At 70.7% G+C, this 25,672-nt stretch overlaps 4 protein-coding genes across 4 annotated transcripts; 3 read left to right on the plus strand and 1 right to left on the minus strand.

The window, feature by feature from the left end:
* The first annotated feature begins 2,308 nt into the window (after window positions 1-2,308).
* Window positions 2,309-4,276, plus strand: LOC118718624 (ly-6/neurotoxin-like protein 1). The gene is made up of 4 exons (XM_036437479.2): window positions 2,309-2,402; window positions 3,124-3,303; window positions 3,503-3,604; window positions 3,798-4,276. Exons 2-4 carry the CDS (start codon window positions 3,252-3,254, stop codon window positions 3,992-3,994), a joined length of 351 nt encoding a protein of 116 aa, XP_036293372.1. The 5' UTR covers window positions 2,309-2,402; window positions 3,124-3,251; the 3' UTR covers window positions 3,995-4,276.
* Window positions 4,277-7,342: 3,066 nt separating this feature from the next.
* On the plus strand, window positions 7,343-9,254 carry LOC118718623 (ly6/PLAUR domain-containing protein 2). Its single transcript, XM_036437478.2, has 3 exons — window positions 7,343-7,467; window positions 8,700-8,819; window positions 8,999-9,254. The coding sequence occupies exons 1-3, from the start codon at window positions 7,410-7,412 to the stop codon at window positions 9,199-9,201; spliced, it is 381 nt and encodes a 126-aa protein (XP_036293371.1). The 5' UTR covers window positions 7,343-7,409; the 3' UTR covers window positions 9,202-9,254.
* A 1,700-nt stretch (window positions 9,255-10,954) lies between these two features.
* On the minus strand, window positions 10,955-13,743 carry THEM6 (thioesterase superfamily member 6). The gene is made up of 2 exons (XM_036437473.2): window positions 13,015-13,743; window positions 10,955-11,370 (listed from the first exon to the last, which is right to left on the minus strand). Exons 1-2 carry the CDS (start codon window positions 13,525-13,527, stop codon window positions 11,254-11,256), a joined length of 630 nt encoding a protein of 209 aa, XP_036293366.1. The 5' UTR covers window positions 13,528-13,743; the 3' UTR covers window positions 10,955-11,253.
* Window positions 13,744-18,979: 5,236 nt separating this feature from the next.
* JRK (Jrk helix-turn-helix protein) lies at window positions 18,980-23,173 on the plus strand. Its single transcript, XM_045581240.1, is given in 3 exon segments — window positions 18,980-19,491; window positions 19,630-20,537; window positions 20,540-23,173. Coding segments are annotated over 3 exon segments (1,563 nt in total). The 5' UTR covers window positions 18,980-19,477; the 3' UTR covers window positions 21,181-23,173.
* The last annotated feature ends 2,499 nt before the right edge of the window (window positions 23,174-25,672 follow it).

The following is a 25,672-nucleotide window of genomic DNA, read 5'->3' on the forward strand; positions in this document are numbered from 1 at the left end:
GATAGAGCGTCGGCCTGCGGACTCAAAGGTCCCAGGTTCGATTCCGGTCAAGGGCATGGACCTTGTTTGCGGGCACATCCCCGGTGGGGGTTGTGCAAGAGGCAGCTGATCGCTGACTCTCTCTCATCGATGTTTCTAGCTCTCTATCCTTCTCCCTTCCTCTCTGTAAAAAAGTCAATAAAAAATATATAAAATAAAAATAAAAACTGCACGCTGTTCTCAGAGAATCAGCTTTTGGGTTGGTTGATCTTCTCTACTGTGTTTTGTTGTTTGTCAGTTGGTTGTTGTTTTTTTGTTAATTCTCACCCGAGGCTAATTTTTTCATTTATTTTTTAGAGAAAGTAGGAGTGAGGGATGGAGGGAGGAGGAGGAAAGGGAAGAGGAAGGAGGAGAGAGAGAGAGAGAGAGAATACCCTCCACCTGAGAGAGATTGGTTGCCCCTGCACGCGCCCGGACTAGGGCCCGGGGTCAGCCTGCAGCCCAGGTGCCTGCCCTTGACCCTCAGATCAGCGGGCGACGCTCTAACCGCTGAGAAACAGCCAGGCTTCTCTGTTGTCTTTGCTTTGCTGGTGTCTGTGCTCTCGTATCTCCTTTATTCTGCCCTTTGGGTCTGACTTGCCCGATCTGTTCTAGTTTCCGCAGTCGGAGCTTAGTAGGCCGTTGTGCTGGGACTGAAACTGAGGAAAAGGAGCCTTACCGAAATGCCGCCTGGGGCCAGCAGGGGGCGCGCTCACCCCGTCCACAGGGGTCAGTCCCAGGAGGCCTGTCCACTGGAAGGAATCCTCCACCACCGGTCCGCAGGAAAGATGCTGAGGCCGGGGTGGGGCCGGGGGGAGGGCTGGGGCCCGGGGGGGGGGCGGGCTGGGGGGCTCATGGGGGAAGGAGAGGACGTGTGTAATACTTTCAGCAAGAAAGATAAAAACCCACAAAAAAACCAAAGCAGGTTAATTTAGCTCCCCCTCATCCCTGGTTCTGTTCTCTCAAACCCACTTTGCTTGATGTGAGTGCAGTCACTCCTGCTATCTTTCCTTTTTTAAAAAGCATCGGTTGCTTTTATTTTTTAAAATGTAAATTTATTTCAGAGAGGAAAGGAGAGGGAGAGATAGAAACATCAAAGATAAGAATCATTGATCAGCTGCCTCCTGCAGGCCCCCCAGCAGGGATCAAGCCTGCAACCCAGGGACGTGCCCTTGGCCGGAATCGAACCCAGACCTTCCAGTCCGCAGGCTGACGCGCCACCCACTGAGCCACACCGGCCAGGGCCATGGATCGCTGTTGGGGGGGCACACATGGAGTTGTTCAGCGGTGGGTCCTCCAACCCGCCCCTTGGAATGAGGGAGGGGGCAGTGCTAACCAGCTGCCCGCCCGGCCAGGGCCTGTCCTTTCCTTCTCATTAAAAACAAAAACAAACAAAAAAACACGAAACTTTTGGGACCCCTGAAAATCTTATTTTTGCCTAAAATAAGCCAAAGCTGAATGTTGGTAAAGTTACAGCAAAAACAGTCTTTAGTGCGGACCGTGCGGTGGGGGATGGGCTGGGGCCCAGCGGGCGGGCGGGGCGGGTCCGGGCCGGACAGAGCTGGAGGGGGGCGGCGGGGGCGGGGCCTCCGGGAGCGGTGCCCCCCCAATCCCCCTGCGGCAGGGGGGGGCCTCCGGGAGCGGTGCCCCCCCAATCCCTCTGCGGCTGGGGGGGGGGCCTCCGGGAGCGGTGCCCCCCTTCTCCCCCTGCGGCTGGGGGGGCCTCCGGGAGCGGTGCCCCCCTTCTCCCCCTGCGGCTGGGGGGGCCTCCGGGAGCGGTGCCCCCCTTCTCCCCCTGCGGCTGGGGGGGCCTCCGGGAGCGGTGCCCCCCTTCTCCCCCTGCGGCTGGGGGGGGCCTCCGGGAGCGGTGCCCCCCCGTCCCCCTGCGGCTGGGGGGGCCTCCGGGAGTGGTGCCCCCCCGTCCCCCTGCGGCTGGGGGGGCCTCCGGGAGCGGTGCCCCCCAATCCCCCTGCGGCTGGGGGGGCCGGGCCTCCGGGAGCGGTGCCCCCCCCGTCCCCCTGCGGCTGGGGGGGCGGGGATGTCGGGGGCGGGAGCGTCTGCGGGGCCGGTGTGTGGGGGCGGCGGCTGTCCCGGCGCCGCAGCGTCCTGACGCCAGGCCGGTCCGAGCGCCCGAGAGCGGGGCCGGGCGGGCGGAGTCCGGGTCTCGGGGCGCTGGGGGCGGGTTGGGGTGCGCTGGGGGCGGGCGCATTGGGGCGGGTGTGGGCGGGGCGTACGGACGGGTTGTGCGGGCAGGGGAGGGGGAGACGGGTTGGAGGCGGGGACGGGGCGGGGCCTGCGGAGCCCACGCGGGTCCGCGGAGCGGCGTGGGGAGCCGGGCGCACGGACGCACGGACGCGCTCGGCCCGGCCGGAGGCAGCGGCGCGGTGAGTGTGAAGGTCACGGCGGAGGTCACCCCGCACTCCGCGGGGCCTGGTCTCCGGGCGGGACTGGGGGGGCGGGGGGCGGCCGGGGCTGCGGCATCCGAGGTGACGCCCCAAACAGCAGGAGCCGGTGGCTGGTCCGGGAGGGAGTCTGCCGGGCGCCGGAGTCCCTGCCCCTACACCCAGGCAGCCCAGAGGGGCGCTGCCCAGGAGGGGCGCTGCCCAGGGAGGGGGCGCTGCCCAGGAGGGGCGCTGCCCAGGGAGGGGGCGCTGCCCAGGGAGGGGGCGCTGCCCAGGGAGGTCCCGGAAGGAGGCCCGGCCGGAGGCTTCTCGCAGCGGCAGGGCTCAGGCCTGAAAGCCAGAGTGGCCTCTGGGGTCTTCCTGGGAGAGGGACCCCCTGGGTCTGGAGAGTGTCAGGAACTGGGGAACGCGCAGGGGCACCCCAGAAACAAACAAGAACGGGGAGGGAGCTCGGCCAGTCGCCCTGCGCCCCGGGCCTGGGTGGGGACAGGGCTGTGTGCCAGCCCCCAGAGGCCGCTGTGTGAACACCCTGGGTAGCGAGCGTGTGGGTTGGGGCTGGCATTCGGGGCCCCTCTGCCTCCCCGCCAGGCCCACCTCCTCCTGTCTGCTCCTCTGATGGTGACGCCCCCTCCGGAGGCCTGTCTGACACCCTCCTCGGCCTGCGGGCAGCCGCCCAGCACCCATCCTCGCCCCCTCTGTGCAGGGCTGCGGGCCAGGAGCTCCAGAGGGCGGGGCGGTCCAGCGCCCGCTGTGCCCCCCAGTCCTGCCTGAGTGGAACCGAGGGCCGGCCACTGTCCACTCCCCACGCCCGCTCTGCCCTCTGGCCCAGCCATGGCACCCCTGCTCGCCCTGTTCCTGGTGGCCCTGGCGGGCCTGCCTCTGGGTAAGACGGGGTGAGGATGGGGGAGGAGGGAGGATGGAGGGAGGAGAGAGGCAGGATGGAGGGAGGATGGGGAGGGCCGGATCCGGGGGAGGGAGGCAGGGCCCCGCTGACATCTCTCCTTCGCTCTGCTCTTCGGCCGGGGGAGGCGGTGGGCTGGGGGTCTGCTGGGCCTGAGGAGGCTCCTGTCTGTGCCCCCCAGCCCAGTCCCTGGACTGCCACGTGTGTGCCTACAACGGCGAGAACTGCTTCAACCCCATGCGCTGCCCCTCCATGGTCACCTACTGCATGACCACGCGCACCTGTGAGTCAGGGCGCCCGCCCGGCCTCCCGGGACCGAGGGGGCGGCTCCGGGGTGCGGAGAGCCTGAGGGGTGCCCCCCGGTCCTTTCTGGGGGCCTCGGGCTGAGGGGGACCCTGCTCCAATCGCCCTGCCTGCTGGGGGGGGGGGCCGGGGTCTCCGCCCCTCTCCGGCCAGCCCGCCTCCTGCCCCCGCAGACTACACCCCCACCAGGATGAAGGTGAGCAAGTCCTGCGTGCCCAGCTGCTTCGAGACCGTGTACGATGGCTACTCCAAGCACGCCTCCACCACCGTCTGCTGCCAGTATGACCTCTGCAACGGGGCCGGCCTGGCCTCCGCCGGGGCCCCCGCCCTCGTCCCCGTGCTCCTGGCCACCCTCTGGGGCCTGCTCTGAGCCCCGCTGCCCTCCGCGGAGCACCCTCCGCGGAGCTCCCTGCCGCTCCGACCCCCAGCCACGTCTGGGACGGCGGCCGAGGACCTGGGCCTCCAGCCCCAGCCCCGCCCTGAGCCCTCCCTCGGGCCGCCCCCCGCCACGGCCACGCTGTCCTTGTCAAACGGCGGGCGTGGGCCTGCCCTTCCGGAGGCTTCAGCCCTCCGTCCGCCCGGGATGGGTGCCCAGCGTGCTGTGCTATTTATGGGGGCCTCGGGGCGCCCCCCTTCCTGGCAGCCCTGGGGGAGGGCCTCAGTCCCGGCTGTCCAGGGAGGCTGTCAGCGTGGGGGCAGGGGGAGGGGGGAGGAGGAGGGGTTACCTAACGCTGCTCTCGCTGAAGGTACCGCCTGGCACAGGCCTGCACACGCCGCTGTAAGTGGGGGGCTTGTGGGAACCACACCTGCGGACAGGGAGCCCGCTCTGACCCCTGACCCCGTCACTCTGAGCCCTGAGCCTGAGGCCTGGCCAGTGTGGCCCAGGTGTGGGCCAGGAGACAGGGCCCCCTTGTAAGCCAATAAAACCCTACAACCAGGCCTCCTCCTCCAGCAGAGCGCCCGAGGGCAGCCTCCAGTTCCCTGACATGGGGGTGGGGGGAGGGGGTCTGCCTGAGGCTGGGGGACCTGTCCCTGCCCACTCAGCCCGCCGGAGCTGGCCCTGCACTGCGCCTGGGCTTGGGCGGCGGGGGGGGGGGGGGGGGGGGGGGGGGGCACGGCTATATTTGGCGGTGCGGCCCTGACTCCATCAGCGCTGACTCCAGGCTATTTTGGGCCTGAGAGCTGGGGATGAACCAGCAAAGGGCCCCGAGTGGTTTTCAGGCGGCGGAGCGCGGGCCTTAGGAGGGGACCCCCCAGAGGGATGCATGCAACCCAGGCCGACAGCCTGAGGGAGGGCTCGGACCCCAGGGGGCTGGGCAGGGGGCTGAGCTGACTGGAGGAGCAGAGGCCCGGAGTCACACTCCCGTTCCGGGACGCCATCTGCCATCTGTCCGCCTCGGTCCCTGCCTTCTCCCCCAGGCCCGCCAGCTCCCCCAGGGTCCGTGGGCCCGGCTCTGCCCCAAGGGGGCGCTCTGCCCATCACTGAGGGCGACAGGGCCCTCCCTGCTCCTGAGCGGGCAGCCTGCTGCAGGGGGGCCTGGGGTGGGGGCGGGGCGAGGGGAGGGCTGGAAGGCCGGCAGGGCGTGCAGAGCTGTGGGCCCCGCCCCGATGGTGCCCCTGGAAGAACGGGGCCTTTGGTGCCTGCGCTCCTGGAAACGGGGAGGTGGGGGTGGGGTGGGGATGAAGCCCTGTGGGCAAGCAGCCCCAGGCCCCGCCCCCGGGAAGTGCAGGGGCTAGAGGGTGGTCATGGCATCCCCTTCCTGCTGCTCGCCCGCCCGCCCGCCCGCCCGCCCGAAGGTGCTGGTCCCTGGGACACAGCCAGGCTGGGGTCCTTCCGGAAAGACTCGGAAGAAAGGGGTTCAGCAGCTGCCTTGGGGGAACCCGCTGGCCTATCCTACGGGGCACCTCCCACCTGCAGCCCAGACACCACAGGAGACGGCCACAGGGGGAGAACATGCGGGCAGAGGGAGCAACTCCACCCTGGTCACCCTGACCCTGACCCCGGTCACCCTGACCCTGACCCTGCTCGCACTGAGCCCTGGGCCTGCTCACACTGACCCTGGGCCTGGGGACTGAGGCGGCACACAAGCAGCCTCCACTGGGCAAGCCCAGGCCCTGTGGGCGGCCTCCTCCCTGAGCAGGAGCTGGACTTCGCAGGGAGGACAGCCGGGCCTCCCAGGGGCTCGGCAGAAACTGGAGAAGGGTGCTGCCCGCCTGGGGCCAGGTATGTGCGGGGCGGGTGTGTGCCGGGCCGGTGTGTGCCGGGCCGGTGTGTGCCGGGCCGGTGTGTGCTCGGAGGAAAGCAGGCGGAGCCCTGGGCTGAGGACAGCGAGGCCGGGGCTGGGCTGCCCCAGGAGGAGGAGGGAGGGAGGGGTGCGGCGGGGGGAGCCAATCCGTCAGCGCCTGCACCAGCCCCTGCAGCTCCGGGTGCGGCGAGCCCTCTGGAGACCGCCTTCACCGCCGCCCGGCTCAGGGCCACCTCCTGGCACAGGCCCAGGGCTGGCACCCAGAGCGGCGCCCACGAGGCACAGCCCTCCCAGGGGGGACATGGGACCGCCAGGGCAGCGGGGCTGAAGTGGGGCCCGGGGCGGGCACGCTGTGCGGAGGGAGAGGGGCAGGTTTGGAGTTGGGGGTGCAGTGAACCCCGAGGGGGCTGGGCACAGCTCAGGAAGACCCTGGCCTGACCCTCTGCCAGAGGCCCCAGGGCTGCGATGACAATCTCACTCCGGGTTGCCTTGGCAACTGTGGGTGAAGTGGGGTCACAGGTCACAGGCAGGTGCATGGAGGGGTAGACCGCTGAGGTGCAGGCACCCAGGGGTGTGTGTGCATGTGTGTGTGCCAGTGTGCAGGTGTGTGTGTGCCAGTGTGCAGGTGTGTGTGTGTGTGCCATGTGCATGTGTGTGTGTGCAAGTGTGCAGGTGTGTGTGTGCCAGTGTGCAGGGGTGTATGTGTATGCCATGTGCATGCGCGTGTGTGTGTGCCATGTGCATGTGTGTGTGTGTACGTGTGTGTGCCAGTATGCAGGTGTGTGCGTGCAGGTGTGTGTGTGTCAGTGTGCAGGTGTGTGTGTGTGTGTGTGTGTGTGGTGTGTGGTGGAAAGCAGTGGCTGCAGCCAGGCTAGACCATCAGACCCCAGTGCCCTCTGGTGCCTGAGCCCTGTAACTCCCACCATCTCCCACGGGGCAGCCATGGAGGCCCAGGTGGGTGTAAGGGTGAGTGTCCCCAGGTGACCTGCTCCCCGCCCCCCTGCACGCACACACACAGCCGGGACCTCTGTTGACCCAGCACATTATCTTTGTCTCAGAGCTGCACACGCTGAGGCCAGTTGCCTGGGCAGCAGCCCGCCCAGTCACTGCAAACTGCCTCCCGCCCCGTGACCCCGGAGGAGCTGGGAGGGGGCCCTGGCACGGGGGCGGGGAAAGGGGGGGATTAGGCCCAGAGTCACAGACCAGAATCTGCCCTGGAGCTGAAGTGGGGGTGCCCATGGGGTGGGAGTCGGGTGGGGAGCCCCGCTCCTCTCTCCTCGGCAGCACAGGGGGTCCGGGTGGGGGAGGGAGGACCCCAGGCGCTAAGGGGGTCACGGGGGGGGGGGGTGAGGAATGAGGAAGGAGTGGAGGCGGCCCTGGGGGCCTGGAGCCCAGGGGAGGAGGGCGGGGCCCACACGGGCGGCTCCCCACCCTAATCCGCCAGGCTGACCGGTCGGTCGGGGCTGTGCCGGGCCCTGTCCCGGCGGCAGGGCTGGGCCGCGCAGAGGCCCAGTGGACTGGACCCTGCGGGACAGGACCATGCGGGGGACGCGTCTGGCGCTGCTGGCGCTGGTGCTGGCTTGCTGCGGCCGGCTTGGTGAGAGCGGGACGGTGCTGGGGTGCGGGGTGCGGGGGGGGGGGGGACTGCCTGGCCTGAGTGGCTCAGTTGGTCGGTCGCCAGTTTGATTCCCGCCAGGGGGGTGGGGAAGGTGCAAATCTTTGTTTCTCTCTCATCTCTCCCCGATCCCTCTAAGTATGTCCTCCGGGGGGAGGGGGGGGCCCGAAGAGTGTGGGGGCAGCACGGAGGGGCTGGGGGGGAGGGTGTGCAGTGAGGGTGCTGGGGTCCCCGGCAGAGGCCCTGGGTGCCCGCCAGGCAGCTGCCCTTCCCGGGGCCCGACCAGGGAGGTCTGGGGCAGCAGAGGGTGGACAGAGGGGTGAGCACCTGAGAAAGCAGCTGAGGGGACAGCCCAGCCCCTCGGAGCCCTACACCCACCGCAGGCGGAGCTGGGTCCCAGCCAGATGGCGTGGCTCAGGTGTGTGTGTGTGTGTGTGTGTGTGTGTGTGTGTGTGCAGGTGTGTGTGTGTGCAGGTGTGTGTGTGCAGGTGTGTGTGTGTGCAGGTGTGTGTGTGTGCAGGTGTGCATGTTTGTGCGTGTGTGTGCGTGCAGGTGTGTGCGCAAGTGTGTGTGTGTGCAGGTGTGTGTGTGTGCAGGTGTGTGTGTGCAGGTGTGTGTGTGCAGGTGTGTGTGTGTGCAGGTGTGCATGTTTGTGCGTGTGTGTGTGTGCAGGTGTGTGCGCAAGTGTGTGTGTGTGTGCGGGTGTGTGTGTGTGCGGGTGTGTGTGTGTGTGTGTGTGCAGGTGTGTGTGTGTGTGCAGGTGTGTGTGTGTGTGCAGGTGTGTGTGTGTGTGTGTGTGTGTGTGTGTGTGGTGTGTGGTGGGAACCAGTGGCTGCAGCCAGGCTAGACCCTCAGACCCCAGTGCCCTCTGGTGCCTGAGCCCTGGCCTATAACTCCCACCACCTTCCACCACACACGTGTAAGCGGAGGGAAAACAGGTTAGCCAGCGGGACTCCGCGCCGCCCAGTGGCCTCACCCAGTGGGTCAGGGGGCTCCGTGCAGGGGGGCAGGCAAAGGGAGTGGCTGGGCCCCACCCCTGGGCTGTGCACCGGACCTGCCTGGGTCCCTTCCTGGCACCACCCCGGGAGCCCCCGCTGCCCCAGGACTTCGTTTTCACACGGGCACCTGGGCCCTGGGTGGCATCGTCCCCTCCGCCCGGTCTCCGGACAGGGCCTGGGAGGGCAGGGCCTGCTGACGCGCCCGTCCGGCCCCAGCAGCGGCCCTGCGATGCTTCAGCTGCCAGGAGCCCACGGAGGCGGCCGGCTGCATGACCATCGCCACATGCAAGGCCAACGAAACCATGTGCAAGACCACCCTCTACTCCCGGGAGCTGGGTCAGTGCGGGGGGGTGGGGGCAGCGCCGGGGCCAGTGCGGCCTCCCCAGGACCCGTGCGGTGGCCGTGTGCCTGGCCCCGTGGGCACTCACGGTGCTGGGGGAGGGTGGGGGCGGGCCGAGGGGGCGGGGGGTCCTGCCGGAGGCTCAAGCCAGCCTGACGCGGTGCTCGGCCCACAGTGTACCCCTTCGTGGGGGACGCCACGGTGACCAAGGCCTGCGCCAGCAGGTGCCAGCCCTCAGACGTGGACGGCCTCGGCCTGACACGGCCCGTGTCCTGCTGTAACGCCGACCTGTGCAACGTGGACGGGGCGCCTGGCCCCCGCGGCCCGGCCCCGGCCCTGGCCCTGGCGCTGGCCTCCCTCCTGAGCCTCGCCCTTTAGTGCCCCCTCCCTCCCCCCGGCCCAAATGCCCTGAAGAAGCTCGCCCGCCTGCACCTGGCCTCCGTCTCTTTCTGGGCGTCTCACCTGCGTGTCTGGGCCTCACCTGAAGCCTGCAGGGCCCCCCCCAAACACACCACACCTCCCGCTGTCTCCCCGCGGGACCCTGGCCAGCAGGACCCTGCCCTCTGACCCTCAGGGGCTCGGCTGCAGGGGGGCAGGAGGTGGGGCCCCGGGGAGCACCGCACCCCCAGAGCCAGGAGGGGCGGCAGTGGGCCGGGCCTCCCACGACACTTGGGTGGAGGGGGCGCCAGGCCAGCCTGTGAGGAGGTCCCCGTGGCCCTGTGTGCTGGGAGGGTGGGGGAGCCCCTGCGCGTCCACCCCTTCTCCAGGCCCCGCCTCCTGTGTCTGAGGAAGCCCGGCTCCGGTGCGGAGGGACCTTCACTTCACCTTGGACTTGGGCCGGCACCAACCCCCAGAGCTTGTCCCCAGAGGCTGCCCGTGTGTCTGGAGTAGGAGCCCGCGCGTGTGCGTGTGTGCGTGTGCGCGCGCGCGCGCCTCCCCTCCCCGCAGCGCCCTCCCGCCCCAGGTGCCAGCCAGGCGAGGCTGTTTGACCCGCCTCCTGTCTCCTGGCACCACTCCCCCAGCCCCACCCCCAGGCCAGGCCCCTCCTGTGTGCAGGCCAGGCTGCCCGGGAGGCGAGGAGCCGTGGCCCCGCACCCGGCTCTCCAGCCGCCCGTCTGTCCAGCTGAGCCAGGCCCTCCTGGGCAGGCAGACAGGGATGCAGACCTGCCCCATCACCCCCCCGCCCCAGGAGCCGGGCGCAGACCCGGGCTGTGGGCACCGCCTCCGAGTGAGCGAGCACCCTGAGGGCACAGGACTTGCCCCCGGGACAAGGCTGGACACCTGGGCCGGTGGGCGCCCTGAAACGGGCCAGCGAGGCCCAAGGCGAGAAAGCCGGGCGGGGCCGGGCTGGGGCGACTCCTGTCTGCCTGGGCCCCACACTCTGTGGGATGGGCCGTCCTGCCCTGCCAGCCGGGTCCCCGGTTCACAGGAGCCCTGCCAGCCGGGCTGCACCACCCAGAACACACCCGGGAGCGCCCGAGCTTCGGGGCTTCCCAATGAGGACCCTGCTCAGACACGAACATCGAAGACCCTTTAATCGCGGGCTTCCTCCGAACAGAACATGAACAGAACAAACATCCCAGCGTTCCCAGCAGCGTAAGGCGCGGTGGGCAGAGGCGTGAGGTGGCTGTGCTGCGGCTCCAGGGGCGGCGAGGCCGGCTCTGGGCTGCCTGCCCGGCCGGCCGTGGCTAGCGGGCAGCGTCACACCGAGGGCCTGAGTGCGTCCCCGGCCTCCGCCAGTACATCCTCTTTCCAGCTGCAGGAGGAGGCATCAGGCTGGAGTGTGTGTGTGTGTGTGTGTGGCCCCACTGGGGAGCCCCGAGGGCAGCTGCAGGCCAGGCCACTGGGGTGAAACTGAAAAGACCCCCGCCCAGCCCCCCAGGGAGCAGCCCTCCGGGGAAGAAGGGGAGATGGACAGCGGAACAGGGTGCGAGGCAGGGAGGGCTCAGAGGGAGAGGGCGGCCCCGCCCCAGCCCGCCCCGCCCGTGGCTCCACAGCACACCCGAGGGGACCGAGGAATGCAGACAGGTGAGGGCGGGTGCGGAGGGCACCCCCAGCTACGGGAAGCTCGCCACCCCCACAGCAGCCCCATGCCCTCCGCCGCCCCGGCCTCCACCCTCACCTGCAGCCCCGGCCCTGCCCCTCCCCCACTGTCTCCCACGGGTGCCAGCACAGCTGCCGGTGGTCCCTGAGCTCCGAGGCCTGGCACCCCACCCAGTCCCAATGCCGAGGACCCTGGGCCTCCCTCTCCACTCACCCCTCCGCCCGGTGGACAGACAGGCCAGGGCCCATGCTCAGCGGGAGGCTCACTGGGGCTCAATGTGGGGTGGGGGACGGCCGAGCGAGTGAAGGGGTGGGCTGGTGTGTGTCCGCAGGCGGGGGCGGTGGTCTCGGTAGTGGCCGGAGGGCGGGGGCGGAGGGCAAGGCCGGTCACTGGTCCTTGACCACGTCTTCGCCGAGCCCGCTCTCGGCCCGGAGCAGCCGGCTGCTGGCCTCGTTGTAGGCCACCCAGTGCTGCAGGTCCTCCGGCAGCTCGGGCGGCTCCACCTGCAGGGGGAGGGCAAGGAGGGGGAGAGGTGAGGCCCGCTGCCTGGGCCCTCCGCTGCCATGGCGACCAGCAGGGGTGCAGGGAGGGCCAGCCTGGCCAGGTGCTGCCGCCACCCCTCCAGGCTCTGCTGCTGGCCTGCAGGCCGGTACCTCCTCCCCTCCTGGCTAACCCTCTCCCGTGCTCGCTCAGGCTGCGGCCTCCTCCATCAGGCCTGAGCCCTCCGGTCCCTAGAATGAGGCTGCGGGTGGGGAGGTGACAGATGGGAACGCAGAGCAGCCAGAGGCCTTGGGAGGCAGACAGAGCAGCGGCCGGAGGGCCGAGGGCCTGGGCACACCCCCAAGGGCTTGTCTCGAGCCCCCCCTTCCTCGAGGACGCCTTGTCCTCCCCGGCCTCCCGTCTGGCCCTGTCTTTGCGATGAGGTGGCAGCCAGCCTGGGGTTGAGGCCGCACAGACTGGCTGTGGGAGCCGGGGTGAGCAGGCCCTGGGCACATGCCACCATCTTAGAATCTCAGAGCACCCAGGGCCCAGCTCCCTGCGGACGGGGGAGGGGTGGGGTGCGGGTCCAGGCCTGGCTCTCGGGAGCCGCTGTCCCCCAAGGCCCGGGGCCCCACGCCAGCCTTCAGCATGCAGGACCTGGGCAGTGGGCTCGGCCCGCCCACCCCCACAGCAGCCCACGCCCCCCGCCGCCCCAGGCCTCCCCCTAGGAGGCCGGGGGCTCAGGCCGGAAGGCGGGCAGCCCCTGGCCCCCCGAGGCCCTCCGGTCCCTGCCGTGCGGTGCCGTCAGGGGGGCCCCCATTAGCTCAGTGACCCTCAGCCAGGCCTGCAGCTTCCCGGGCAGGTAGTGCCGGACTCCCCGCCTCTGCCCTCCGCTCAGCTCTCAGCCACGGACTCAGCCTCATGGCCAGCCCTGCCGGCTTCCCGGACCGGAAGGGGCACACAGGAGGTCTGCCCCAGGCGGTGGGGAGACCGGGTCCTTCGGTTGCAGCTTCGGGCAGTTCCCACCCGCCTCTGGCCTGCTTCCCCATCTGACGCGGGCAGGTGAGGCCGCGTCCCTCCTGTTCCCGGAGGGCAGTGCCCTGCCTGGCGTGGGCACCCGCCTGCAGCCGGAGTCTGCCCTTGCCAGCCCAGAGCAGCAGCGCCCTGGCCGTCCCCAGGGCCCAGTTGCCAGGCGGCTCGGGGAGGATTGGGGGGGGGTGGGGGCTGCCCTGTGCCGGGAGGAGCTGGCCCAGGCCCCGGGGAGGGAGGCGGCGCTGCGGCCTCTTCTCTCCGCTCCGCAGGCTCCGTCCCCAGAGCTCAGCTCTGAGCTCCTGAGAGGGGTCTCAGAACTCCAGCACCTTCCTCTCCCGGCACCCCGCCCCACACTGCGGTCAGACCGAGGGCCAGAGAGGCCGGCTCCGCACTCAGGACACACAGCGCCGAGCTGGGAGAGGCCTGGGCCGCGGTCCTGGGAGAGGGGCACAGGGCCTGGGGCTGGAGGGGTCGGGCTAGGAAGCGGCGAGGGGCAAGCACAGTCCCGTGTGGAGGGGATTCGGGGACCCGGGGAGCCCCAGGAAGAACGGCACCGGGGAAGGAGGAGGCTCTGGGCCCCAAAGGGGCGGGCACCGAGGGACGGGTCCACCCGGGGCCGCGCACGGGGGGCTCACCCTGCGCTTGCACAGGTGCTGCACCACGCGCTCCGGCGAGGCGCCCAGCACGTGCTGGCGGGAGCGCAGCAGCGCGCACAGGAAGCCGTCGCGCAGGCTGACGAAGCGCGCCTCCAGGTAGAAGGCGCGGTCGTCCCAGCCCAGCAGGCGGGTGCGCACCTCGAAGGGCTCGAGCAGGCGCAGCGAGCGGCGGTAGCGCGCGCAGGAGGCGGCCATCACGGCGCGCGCCCCGAGCGTGCGCAGCGCCCCCAGCACCCCGCAGCGGGCCAGGTGCGCGGCGCGCGCCATGTCGGCCTCGCGCAGGTAGCGCGCGTTGTTCATGTGCAGCAGCAGGTCCAGGTCCGAGGGCAGCACGCGGCCCGAGTAGCGCTGCTCGGCCAGCAGGTCCCGCACGCGCGGCCGCAGCAGGCGCGCGCGCAGCACGGCGCACGGCACGCGCAGCAGGTACCAGCCGTCCAGCAGCGCGAAGTAGGCGAGCGCCAGGCCCATCAGCGGCACGAGCAGCGGCAGCATCGCGGCGCCGCCCGCGGGGCCAGGGCCAGGGCCAGCCGGTGCGCGCCTCCCGCTCCCCGCGCCCCAGCCCGGAACCGGCGAGCGCCGCGGCCGGAGCGAACCACCTCGCGGAGCCGGCTGAGGGGGGAGCGCGCCTGCGGCCGCGGGCGCTGCGGGCGGGAGCCCCGCCCCGCGCCGCCGGCTCCCCCGCGGCCTCAGTGGTCCCTTCCGCCGCCGGCGCCGTTAGTGCTGGGGGGGCGGGGGGGCGGGGGCCGAGGCGCGCGGAGCGCCACAGCGCCACCTGGCGGCCGCGCTGCGCCTGGCAGGCTGGGTCGCGGATAGCCGCCCGCAGGGTCCCTGCCAGGCCCGGAGCGAGCGCCCCACTGGTCCCCGAGATTTGGCCTCTGATTTGAGGGGCGTCCCGGGGTCCAGCGCTTACCCCCCGCCCCCGGCCCAGGCCGCGGGCTTCGCCAGAGAAACGAGCACAGGCAGCTGCGGGGGCGCCCGTGGGAGACGCTACGGGAAGCCGACCTTCCTAGGCTCCGGGGGCTCCCCACGTCCGCAGGGCGACACCCCCAAAGCATAAGCGGCGGGTTTGGGGCACATTACAGTCTGACCCAAATACACCTCCCTGTCCCAGCCTGAGGCCTCATTACTCCTCCCCACCTACACTCACCCGTACCCCCCAAAGATCCTGACACCCCCAACTTCATTCCCAGGCGCTCCCACCCTTTGCCCCTTTAGAAACGGGGGCCAATGTCGCCTGGGGGGCGGGAGGCTGGAACAGACATGACTCAGCAACGGGCGCAGAGGTGTCTGCGCTTGGGACGCAGCCCAGCGGCCGATGGCACCGCCCGGGAGCCTGTCCCGGGAGGGCCGGGGAGGGAGGGCCCGGGCTCCGCAGTGTGTTTGCGGGGACTGGAGGGCGCCCTCCGCTGTGCTGATCCTGCGGCTGGAGCTGCTGCTGGCTCAGCGCGGCGGCTCTGCAGAGCGTCCGGCCGCTGGGCTCCAGGCCAGCCCCACGGCTGCGGGCCCTCAGCCTCCCTCTCCACGGAGCAGCCTCTCAGGTGGCCCCGCGCTGCCCCCCAAGGGGCGGGCGGCTGTGCGCACCCCGACCTGGGAGCATCTGAGCCACGACGGCCAGGAAGCTGGGTCCGAGCCCCCAGTGCAAGCAGGCTCCCTGCCGCCATCCCAGTGAACAGCCACACACACACACACACACACACACACACATGATCCCATTTCCCAGGAGAAAAGCCAGGTGAACAGCCACACACACACACACACACACACACACACACACGGTCCCATTTCCCAGGAGAAAAGCCAGGCTCTGACCCGGTGTGTGACTGGGGGGGCCCCGGGCCAGGAGAGCCTGAGCCAGGCCTGGGTGCCCCCCTGGGGGCCTGCTGCCCAGAGCAGAGCCCGGGCTGGGCCTGGGGGGCAGGACCCCGTCCGAGGGACACCCCGGTCCCTCCGTTGCCGACCTTTCATTTGTCCTGCCTCCCTCTGGGGCGTGGTTCCTCGTTGCCTCACCGAAATATACTTTCCCCTTGTTTGTCAGAGAGAGAGGGAGGGAGGAGGAGGAGGAGAGAAAAACATCGATGTGGGAGAGACACATCCATGGGTAGCCTCCTGCATGCCCCCTGTCTGGGGCTGGGGATTGAACCTGCAGCCCAGGTAGGTATGTGCCCAACCCAGAATCGAACCCACAGCCCATCGGCCGGCTGATGCTCTAGCCACTGAGACACAAGCCAGGGCTCTGGCACAGCTTCACTGGCAGCTGTGTGCCCTGCGCCTCCTGCCCACCTGCAGGCATCTGTCTGTCTGTCTGCCTGCCCAGGAGCCAGCCTGCCCCAGGGTGGTGTCTGCACACGGAGAGCTTTGGGGGCCAACCAGTGGGGGAGCGGTTTCTGCATTGGCCCCAGGGGCAGGCAGCACCGCGGGGCAGGAGGGCCCCGACCCCGACCCCACAGCCGTGGGACCCGCCGTCCTGCCTTCTGGTGTGTCCCTGTGGGTGCCCGGTGCCCGCCTGTGCCCGGCCTCATCGGAAGCACACGGCTGGTCTGGTTTCACCGGGGGGGTGGGGGGGATGACAAAGGGACCGCAGACCAAACCCGACAAGCTGGGGGGCAGCCTGGCAGAGCCGAAGGGACCCCGTGAGTGGCCCGAACACGAAACTCCACAGGGAGAGCGGCCACCGTCAGGAGCCCCGTGTGCGGGGCCAGCTTCCTGCCGCCGGCCTCCGTGCTGGCCCGGGAGGACACAGCTTTGGGTGTCAGCTGACCTTCCTCTCCAGGCCCAGGGCGGGGACCAGGTCCCCCGCTGTCTGCTCTCTGAGCGCCAGAGCGCCCGGCCCTTCCCCTCCAACATCAAAGAGGAACACACCTCCCCGCTCCCTTGCTTTTTAGTGTTTTTACTTCACTTTTAAATGTTTTTTATTGATGTCAGAGAGGAAGGGAGAGGGCGTGAGAGAGTCAGGGACCGGCTGCCTCCTGCGGGGGATGGAGCGCACAACCCGGGCCTGTGCCCTTCACCGGGAACAAACCGGGACCTCCTGCCTCATAAGATGCTGCACCGCTGAGCCCGCCGGCTCCCCAGCACTTTTCACTGCCCTGCTGCCGCCTGTGCCCCCTGCGGTCCTGGGGTGTGACGAGGCTGCCCCTCTTGTTTCCGGGCAGCTGCTCAAATGAACTCGTAACAACCCTCTGCAGAGCGGCCCTGCTCCTCGTTCAGCAGGAGGGGAAGCCGCTGGGGGAGGCCTCTCAGCGGAGGGGGGAGGGGACAGGGCCTCCCTCCCCCAAACTGACTCGCCCCGCCCCCTTCCCCTCCCCTCTGCTCTGCAGTCACCTCCTGGGGCTCCAGCTTTCTGCTTCCTCATGTCCCTCCACCCAAGGCCACGCAGCGGGACTGGCTGGCCGCTCCCTGGCCTGGCTTCCTGCTCCCGCCTGTGGTGGCCGGGCCCCGGGGGGCGGAGTGGCTGCTGGGAGCACCCCCCATCCCAGGAGGCCCCGGCCAGCAGACCACCGTGACCTCCTGGGTGGACACCCATCCCACGCTTGCAGGAGGTCCCCATGCTGCCAGTGGGGTACAGGCTTCCCAAGCTCCCTCCGCCTGAGCCCCTTCGTTGCTGAGAGAAACTCATCACCCCAGGCCTCTCCCAGGGGCAGGCTGCCCAGGCGTCCCTCCCTCGGCCTCCAGAGCTGGAGAGGGGGTTAGGGGGGAGTGGGGAGGGGCTCGGAGGACCTCCAGCCCAAGGGCGAAGGGGAGGGACACTGCCCGCCCTGAGGACACCAGGGGGTGCTGTCCCTGTCCTCTCTTTCCACCCCTCCCTCTGGCAGAGCTGACTCAGTCCTGCAGGCGAGGCCAGAGGTCCCAGAGGGATGGGGGGACCCGGGGGGAGCCCCGTGCGCCTTGGGGATGGGTGCATGTGCTTCCATGTTTGGGAGGTGCCGGCAGACGGGCACAGGGACAGAGCCTGCCTTCCTGGGACAAGCCCGCTGACTCCGGAGACTCGCTGAGGGGGGCCCAGGGTCCAGCCCCTTCCCGCCGCCCGACAGGCCTCGCTGCCTCAGGCTCAGGTCCGGCACACGGAGCCCCGAGCAGCCCGGCCGCTGCGGTGCCAAGCCACTAAGTCGGGGCGCGCTGGCACGCTCCGGACAGAGGCAGGCATCAGGGAGACCCAGGGGCTTGGCCCGGGGACAGGAGAGAGCGGGGCAGGGTGGCACGGCTGCGGAGGGCAGAGCCCGCCCGCTCTGGCTCTGGGGTGTGGGTGACTGTCCTGTGCCTCAGTGAACGGGCAGCATGGAGGGATGGCCCAGGGCTGGTGCGGAGTCAGCAGGAGACCGGGAGGCTGCAGCCCGGGGTGGGCGGGTCCCGGAGCCCCGGGAGGAAATGAAGGCGCAGGAAGGCGCCACCCTGTCTGGGGTCAGTCCGGCTGGAACCACGGGCTGTGAGCGCGGGGCTTACACAGCAGACACTTGGGAACGAGTCTTCGGAGCGGAAATCCAGGCGTCAGCAGGGCCCGCTCCTCCGGAGGCTGCAGGGGAGCCTCTGTCCCTCCCTTTGCCAGGCTGGGGCGCCTCACTCCGCTCCCGGCCCTTGCCTCACCCACAAAGCACACGCAGTCTGTGTCTGGGTCACATCTCCCTCTCCCTGGTCACACTGCCTTCCCTGACCCCCACCCTCTCTGGGCCCTCCCGGTGACCAGGGTGCCGTCCCCATCTCCCAAGTCTGCTGAGTCCCGGGTGCCCTGTGAGGTGACTGTCCACAGGTGCCAGGGACAAGGACGTGGAAGCCGGGCTGGGGGCATTGGTTCCACATGCAAATTAGCCACCCCGTCCCAAGGTCTCCAGCGTCCCAACTCATGACAGCACCACTCACATCCACATCTCCTCCAAGTCTGGCCCGCTCGCTCACAAGCCTCAGATCGCACATAGAAATCACCGTTAGGTCTGCATGAGGCTCAAGCTGAGGAAGGGTCTGGGTAGGAAGGACACAGGGTGGGCACTGGATGTGGCTAAGGGCAGGGGGCTCAGAGACCGCCACGCCAAAGGCCGCCCTGGTCTGGGGGTGGAGAGTGGGGATTGGGGCACTGAGCGCTGTCCGCCTGGGGCAGCCCATCAGCAGAAGGCTCGTCAAGAAACCCAAGGCGCAGTCACCCCGCGCCCATGCTTCGGACGGCCAAGGCGAGGGGCACACCCTCAGGGCCAAGGCCACAGAGTCACCCAGGACGCCCCGCTTTCTTCCATCTGCACGCCCATTGCCTCCTGCGGAGCCACCGAGACGCGAGTCCTCCGGGGTGCCTAGAGCGTCCCGGAAGTGGGGCGGAGAGGCGCGGCCCGGCGGGGGGCGGGGCGCCGGCACATCCGGCGGCGGCGGCCCAGCGCCCGCAGGTGAGTGGGGCGGGCCTGGGGAGCGCCGGCGCCCTGTGGCCTCTGGTCCCCCTCCCGCCAGCAGCGCTCCCGGGAGCCGCACCCCGGCTCGGGCCGAGCCCCTCCGCCTCCCGCCCCACGGGGACCGGCCCGAGCTGCCCTCCCCGAGCCATTCCTGCAGCCCCGCCCGGAGCCTGGCGGCGCCCGCTCCCCACCCAGGGGCCCCGCCTGCAGAGGCCACCGGCCGCGGAGTCACCCTCCTTCCCCTGGAGGAAGCTGCCTGAGCCTGGACTTTCTGTTTCCCCTTTTGGGTTTGCGCTTGCCCCCCGCGTGACCCCGGGATAGAAACGCCTCCACACCGGCCCGAGTGGCCCGCGCGCCTCCCCGCCCCGGGGTCCCTCGCCCCGAGGTCCGCGCAGAGGGGGCTGTGTTTGCACCCACCGATCTCCCTGTAGGATGTGCACCCCATGTTACCGGCCCTTACCCGCCCCACCCCATCCTCCTTGCCCCCGAGACTTCCTCCATCTCTTTCTCGGTTTCCAGAACACTTCTTTTTCTCAAAATATATTTTTATCGATTTCAGTGAGGGAGGGAGAGAAGCATCAGTGATGAGACTCGTGGATCCGCTGCCCTGACCAGGAATCCACTGTGACCTCCCGGCTCATAGGTCAAAGCTCACTGAGCCAGCAGCTGGGCCGGAACCCTTCCTTACTGAGCCTGCCTCCCCGATTGCCCCTCTGCCCCCAGGCCAGCTCCTCCCCTAGCTCTCTGCAGGGACGGGGAGGGGTCTGCACGTGGATAAGGGGCTCCCTCCCACTCTCCTGCCCCTCTGGGCTGTTCCTTGGGCATGAGAGGGTAACAGGCCGTCCGTGTCCCCGTGGCCTGGGTGGCGGTGCCTCCCTGGAGGTGGAGGGGGCGCGGCTGGAAGCCCCGAGGTTTCTCCTGCCGTGCTCGGACCTTCTGGTGTGAGACGTTGTTTCTGGGTACCACCTGAAGGCCATCTCTGAAGCAGGCCCCTGCCTCAGGAGCCAGGTCCCCGTTTTCAGCTAACACCCTGCGCACCCCTGGTGTCAGGCGTGAGGCGCCGTCCATCCGGAATGGCTTCCTGGCAGTGAGCCTCCAGAACACCCTTTCCTGGCATCCCAGCCCTTCCTTCGGGGTCCCCTTTCCTCCCGGTCTCTAAGCTGGCTTCCTGCCAAGCATCTCCTTAAAAGTGGGTGACGGCCTCTCCTTCCTCTGCTCCCCACAGGGCCACACAGCGCGCACCTCTGGGAGCCGCAGCCAGCTCCCCCGGCCCCTCTGCTCGGCCTGGGGCCGAGAGGAGGAGCGGCCTCCGTCCCACAGAGGAGGCCACGGCCTTAGCAGCGCAGAGACCTGTGGGGCCGTGTGACGAGAGTCCCAGGAGCTGCCACGTCCGTGCCAGGAGCGGAAGACGGGGGAGCCCTGATGCCAGAGGCTGCTGGGCCTGCAGGGAGGCCGGAGGCGCCAGGAGGACCAGCAGACTGGCAGGCCGAGACGGGGGAGGGGAGGCCCCCAGCACCGGGGCCCGGCCCCTCCACCCGCCCGGGCCTGCCTCCGGGACGCGACCAGCCGCCCTCCACATGGCCGCCAGGCAGGCCGCCGGGAGGAGCCCCGGGGGGAAGCGCAAGCGGGTGGTGCTGACCCTGAGGGAGAAGATGGACGTGTGCGCGCGGCTGGAGAAGGGCGAGAGCCGGAAGGCGCTGATGCAGGAGTACAACGTGGGCATGTCCACGCTCTACGACATCCGGGCCCACAAGGCGCGGCTGCTGCGCTTCCTGGCCGGCTCGGCCTGCGGCCTCGCGCTGGAGCGGCGGCGCACGCTGCACACGCCCCGGCTGGAGCGCCTGGACCGGGCGCTGCACGCCTGGTTTGTGGGCCGGCGCGCCGCGGGCCTGCCCGTGTCCGGCCCCACGCTCATCGCCAAGGCCAAGGACCTGTACGCGCAGATGCGGCTCACCGAGCCCTGTGTGTTCTCCGGCGGCTGGCTGTGGCGCTTTAAGGCCCGGCACGGCATCCAGAGGCTGGACGCGGCCGGGGAGAGGCAGGCGGCCGAGCGCCACGCGGCCGAGCGGTTCTGCGGGTTCTTCCGGGGCCTGGCGGCCGAGCACGGCCTCACTCCGGAGCAGGTGTACAGCGCCGGCCGGAACCCGCGGCCGAGGGCGAGCCGGCGCCGGGCGGCAGGCAGGGCCGGGACAGGCTGACCGTCCTCGTGTGCGCCAACGCCGCGGGCTCCCACAGGATCAAGCCCCTGGTGGTCGGGAAGTGTGGCGGCGCCCGGGCCCCCGGGGGCACCCAGCACCTGCCGGCGGCCTGCCGGGCGTCGGGGACCGCGTGGGCGGGCCGGGCCGTGCTGGCCGGCTGGTTCCACCACACCTTCGCCCCCGCGGTGCGGGAGCGCTTCCGCGCCCTGGGGCTGCCCGCGGACAGCAAGGCCGTGCTGCTGCTGGACGGCTCCCAGGCCCACCCGCCGGCGTCGGAGCTGGTGGCCGGGAGCATCTTCACCGTCTTCCTGCCGGCCGGCGCCGCCGCCCTCCTCCAGCCCATGGACCAGGGCACCCGGCGCGGCTTCCTGGAGAGCTTCGCCAGCCCCCCGGGGGCGCCGCCCGGCTGCCCGGCGCGCGGCGTGGCCTGCGCCTGGGACGCCGTGCCCGCCGCCTCTTCAGCCGCGCCGGCCGAGGGCTCCTCTTGCGCGGAGGAGCCCGAGCGCCCGGGAGCCAGGCCTCACGACCAGACCTTCGCGCACGTCCCGGAGCTCGGGGCCGGGTCCGGGCGCGGCTGAGCGGCCGGCTGCAGGGCAGCGCGGCCCCGGGGCTGGCGGCCGGGGCTGGGCGTCCGGCCAAGCGCCCCCCGGAGCAGACGGAGGAGGACAGGGGCCCCGGGGCTGCCGGGCGGGGCGAGGAGGCGTCCCGGGAGCGGGCGGCCGCGGCCTTCGACACGGTGCTGCGCTTCGCCGCCGCCCGGCCCTGCTTCTCGGCGCGGAGCTGGGGCAGCTGCGGGCGCTGCGCTCCGAGCTCGCCGGGCGGTGGCGCCCGCCCCTCAGGGCCGTGGCCAAGCCCGAGGGCCCCCGGGAGCGCTCGGGGGGGGCCGCGCCCCCGCGGCCTGCGCGCCCTGCACCGCGGGCGAGAGCTGACCGGGCCCCTGGCCGCGTGGTGCCGCGGCGGGAGCTGTCCCCGGGAGCTGTCCCATTCTGTTACCTGCCTTCCGTCCCGTCAAGCGAACGGGAGGAGCCAGGGCCTGGGCGGGTCTGCCTGGTGCTGGGGGCTGAGCCTTGCTCTGACCTCGCGCAGAGGTCTGACCCGCAGAGTGTGGAGAGCATGGGCCCCTGGAGCGGGGAGCGGGCGCTCAGGCCACCATGGCCGGGCTGCTGTCCCGGCCGCAGGCTGGTCCAGGCCCCGCCGCTCGGGTGCCGCTGGCCTGGGCCTGGTGGCTGTGCGTGTCACACGGGCCGAGGCGGGTCGCCAGCAGGGCCTCCTGTGGCCGGTGGACAGCTGTTCGCGGTCCCACGGGAGCCTGGTGTCCTGCGGCACCCGCGTCTTTCCTGAGGGGACCTCCGGGCTCCCAGCACCCGTCCCGCCCAGACTCGGTCCCCGAGACGTGGGCCACATGCTGTGCCATTCCGAGCGCCTTCCGTGCTGGGTCCGCCCCCACCTGCCCACCCAAGGGGGGCCGGCCTCACTGCACTGCTCAGCCCTCTGCCCCCGGGGCCCCCCCTCCTCTCCTCCCTGCGCACAGATGGCCTGTCCCTTGGGGGCCACCGCCCCCACAGAGCCCGCCCACCGGGGTCTGGCCGCTGAGGGCGCTGGCCAGCGTGGAGAGCTGCGGCCAGCGCAGAGGACGGACGTTCGGAGAGCCCCAGGCGGGCACAGCGGCGGCGGCGGCTCCCATGGCCTGCGGGCCCGCGGCTGCCGCCTGCTCCTCAGAACCGGCCTCTGTCCTCCGTTACCTGAGGGCGGGCACAGGCCCTGCCCGGGGCTGGGGCGGCTGGCGGGCCGCGTGTGTTCACGTGGGGTGTGTTACCCCAATAGACGGACGGAGGGCGGTGATGGGACCTGCAGAGCCTCGAGGCCACCCGAGCTGGGGGCCGGGGGCTGTGCCCACGTCGTCCCCTCCCCTTCCCCTCCCCTTCGGCAGCCCGGACAGACCCCGCTGCCCACTGCCTGGGAATCCAGGGAGGGGGCGGGCGGGCAGGGAGGGGTGGGCAGGCTGAGCCCACTGAGTGCCAGGCATGGCCAGGTCCCCTTGCCCAGCCTGTGGGGTGGGATCAGGCCCTTCGGAGAGCCTCTGTCCAGTCTGTCCTGTCCCTCTCACCACATGGATCAGGGTCCCCCCCCTCAGAGGCCTCACTGGCCACTCGAGACCAGCCGCTCCCTGACCGGCGAGCCCAGCCGCCTGCTGGTGGCGGGCTCAGTCTGCTAGGGGCCCCTGGGGGCCCCAGGACCCCGAGGCCTGCAGGCATCAGCCTCTCTCGCTCTGGATGAGGGTCGGCCCTGGTCCCCGGGGACTCTGACGCTTACGGAGAGGGCGGTGCGGGCGGTGCGGGCGGTGCTCTCCCAGCAGCTGCCTCACCTGGCTGCAGGGGTGTGTGTGTGGGGGGGACACGGGAGGTGGGGGCCCTCCTCTCTCTGTGTCCCCGGAGCCCCCGCCGCCGCACGGGGCCGCCCTGGGCTGGGCGGGGCGTCAGGCCGCGGTGGGCCGGATGACGTGGGCCTGACGTGCCTGCTTCCCAGACAAAGGCCCCTCCGCCTGAGTCAGCGCCGGCGGGCGAGCTGCACAGCCGGGGGGGGGGGGGGGGGGGGGGGGGGGGGACGGGGGAGGAGAGGAGGAGCTGGGGCCAGGACCTGGAGAGGGAGGCCAGGGCCACCACGGCCGCCGGGGCGGGGCGGGGGGGGGGAGCTGGGGGGGGAGGACGGGGGGAGGACGGGGGAGGAGAGGAGGAGCTGGGGCCAGGACCTGGAGAGGGAGGCCAGGGCCACCACGGCCGCCGGGGCGGGGCGGGGGGGGGAGCTGGGGGCTGGATTGGTGGGTGTGGTGGGGGCACAGCCCGCCGGCCAGCAGAGCCTGCTCTGATGCGGAGGAGTGGAGCGGCCGCCTGCATGGTGGGCCTCACAGGTACACACACACACACACCCCGTCCTGGACAGTGACCGGCACCGTGGCCCAGGCCGGGCGACCCAGGCCCCCAGGAGGTGGCCAGAGCGGCCGGGCAGGGACCCGTGGAGGGGCCGGCGGTGGCCACCACGTCGCAGCCACGGGGGACACAGGACACTGACGGTCCTCGTGGCGGGGCCGGGCCTGCGGCACCTGGGGGGCCTGTGTCAGGGACGTGGGGCCCGGGTGGGCAGGAGGGGTGGGGTGGGGCGGCTCCGGTCGGCGTGTCCACAGCGCCCCCCGCCCAGCCTGCCGGTGCCGCACGCTGGCCACGGCTGTCCTGGGGGGCCGGGGGCCGGCGGCCGGCGGCCTCGCCCATGGTGGCCGCCAGTGGGCCGCCCAGGCTTCTCCAGCGTGGTGTCTGCCGGTTCCAGTGAGGTGGAACCTTCTAGAGACTCCAGGACGGGACAGTGCTGACCCTGGACCAGCCGGGCCCTCCCCAGAGTCACTCGCGCTGCGGGGCGGGGCCGGGGCACTTCCAGCCTCGGAACTGAGAATAAATGTTTCAGCCCGAAGCCCGTGTGTGTGTGTGTGTGTGTGTGTGTGTGGTGGGGCCCGCGGCTGGGGCAGCGGGAGGGGCAGGGTGATGGTGGTGGTGGGAGTGGAAGTGCAGGTGATGGTGATGATGTGATGGAGGTGTGATGGTGATGCTGCTGGTGGTGGTGGTGATGTCGGTGGTGATGGGGTGGTGGTGGTGGTGGAGGTGGTGATGGTGATGTCGGTGGTGATGGTGATGTTGGTGGTGATGGGGTGGTGGTGGTGATGTTGGTGGTGATGTCGGTGGTGATGGGGTGGTGGTGGTGGAGGTGATGGGGTGGTGGTGGTGATGGGGTGGTGGTGGAGGTGATGGGGTGGTGGTGATGGGGGGTTGGTGGTGATGTTGGTGGTGATGTCGGTGGTGATGGGGTGGTGGTGGTGGAGGTGATGGGGTGGTGGTGGTGATGGGGTGGTGGTGGAGGTGATGGGGTGGTGGTGATGGGGTGGTGATGGTGATGTCGGTGGTGATGGGGTGGTGGTGATGGGGTGGTGATGGTGATGTTGGTGGTGATGGGGTGGTGGTGATGGGGTGGTGGTGGTGATGTCGATGGTGATGGGGTGGTGGTGGTGGTGGTGGAGGTGAGGGGGTCGTGGCTGTGGCCATGGGGTGGGGAGGTGGTTGTGACCGGTGTTGACCGCTTGTATGAGGGGCACTTGTAACTCGGGGCAGAGCCTGGACCATGGGCAGCAGCGGGCTCATGTCAGCGCCTCCTGCTGGGGACGCACTGGGTTAGGGACCTGCCACTCCCCCCACGGGGCCTGGAAGCTGCGGGCCGTCCTGGAACCCTGCCCCACGCCTGCCAGCGGCCCCTCAGCCGACGCCAGTCCCCGGCTGCTGGTGGCCTTGTGCTTGGATGCAGAGGCCCGGGGCCACTGGGGCCACTGGGGCAGGGTGGTCTCACCGGGCGGCTGGGCTGTGACCCGAGGGCCTGTTGCCACTGGTCCAGCAGAGGCCGAGCGTTCCGGGGGGCTGGCGCCCCTCGCCACTCCTGCTGATGGAGGTGCCTGGTGAAGGGCCCCTCCTCGCTCCGCCCTCTGGCCGGGGACCCACCACCCTGTGTCCACTCTGCTCCCAGGCAGGGAGTCGGGGCCGGAGGCCTGGGCAGCCAGGGCGGGAGCCCAGGGCGCGGCTGGCTGGACTGGGTGGCCGGTGGCCTGTCCAAGCGGGTGGGCGGGCGGGAGGCAGCTAGAAGGTGGCCCAGCCAGGGGAGGGAGGGGGTGCCGGGCGGTCAGACAGGGAGGGGTGAGCCCCGCCAGCGCTGCACCCCTCACGCACCTGCCAGCCCTGGGCCGCTCCCTTCCCGGCCAGTCCACCTGCTGGCAGAGGCTGTGCCGGCCTGGCCCCGCAGTGCTGGGGGCCCCGCTGTCCTTAAGTCGGCGGCCCCTCCCGCGCCAGGCCCCTCCGCCAGGATTGGGGGCGGAGCACGCTCGGGCAGCTGAGGGGGCGGAGGGCAGGAGAGGGCGGAGGGCAGGTGGGGCGGAGGGCAGGTGGGGCGGAGGGCAGGTGGGGCGGAGGGCAGGTGGGGCGGAGGGCAGGTGGGGCGGAGGGCAGGTGGGGCGGAGGGCAGGAGGGGGCGGAGGGCAGG

The sequence above is a fragment of the Pipistrellus kuhlii genome, unplaced genomic scaffold (assembly GCF_014108245.1).
Source record: "Pipistrellus kuhlii isolate mPipKuh1 unplaced genomic scaffold, mPipKuh1.p scaffold_m20_p_14, whole genome shotgun sequence".
NCBI lineage: Eukaryota > Metazoa > Chordata > Mammalia > Chiroptera > Vespertilionidae > Pipistrellus > Pipistrellus kuhlii.

Excerpts from the sequence above, each read along its gene's own strand:
- LOC118718624 (XM_036437479.2), top strand. The coding sequence starts at position 3,252 with ATGGCACCCCTGCTCGCCCTGTTCCTGGTGGCCCTGGCGGGCCTGCCT. Across the intron at positions 3,304-3,502 it reads CCTGGCGGGCCTGCCTCTGG|CCCAGTCCCTGGACTGCCAC; the intron begins GTAAGACGGGGT and ends TGTGCCCCCCAG. Across the intron at positions 3,605-3,797 it reads CTGCATGACCACGCGCACCT|ACTACACCCCCACCAGGATG; the intron begins GTGAGTCAGGGC and ends CTGCCCCCGCAG.
- LOC118718623 (XM_036437478.2), top strand. The coding sequence starts at position 7,410 with ATGCGGGGGACGCGTCTGGCGCTGCTGGCGCTGGTGCTGGCTTGCTGC. Across the intron at positions 7,468-8,699 it reads GGCTTGCTGCGGCCGGCTTG|CAGCGGCCCTGCGATGCTTC; the intron begins GTGAGAGCGGGA and ends GTCCGGCCCCAG. Across the intron at positions 8,820-8,998 it reads CCTCTACTCCCGGGAGCTGG|TGTACCCCTTCGTGGGGGAC; the intron begins GTCAGTGCGGGG and ends CTCGGCCCACAG.
- THEM6 (XM_036437473.2), bottom strand. The coding sequence starts at position 13,527 with ATGCTGCCGCTGCTCGTGCCGCTGATGGGCCTGGCGCTCGCCTACTTC. Across the intron at positions 11,371-13,014 it reads AGCACCTGTGCAAGCGCAGG|GTGGAGCCGCCCGAGCTGCC; the intron begins GTGAGCCCCCCG and ends CTCCCCCTGCAG.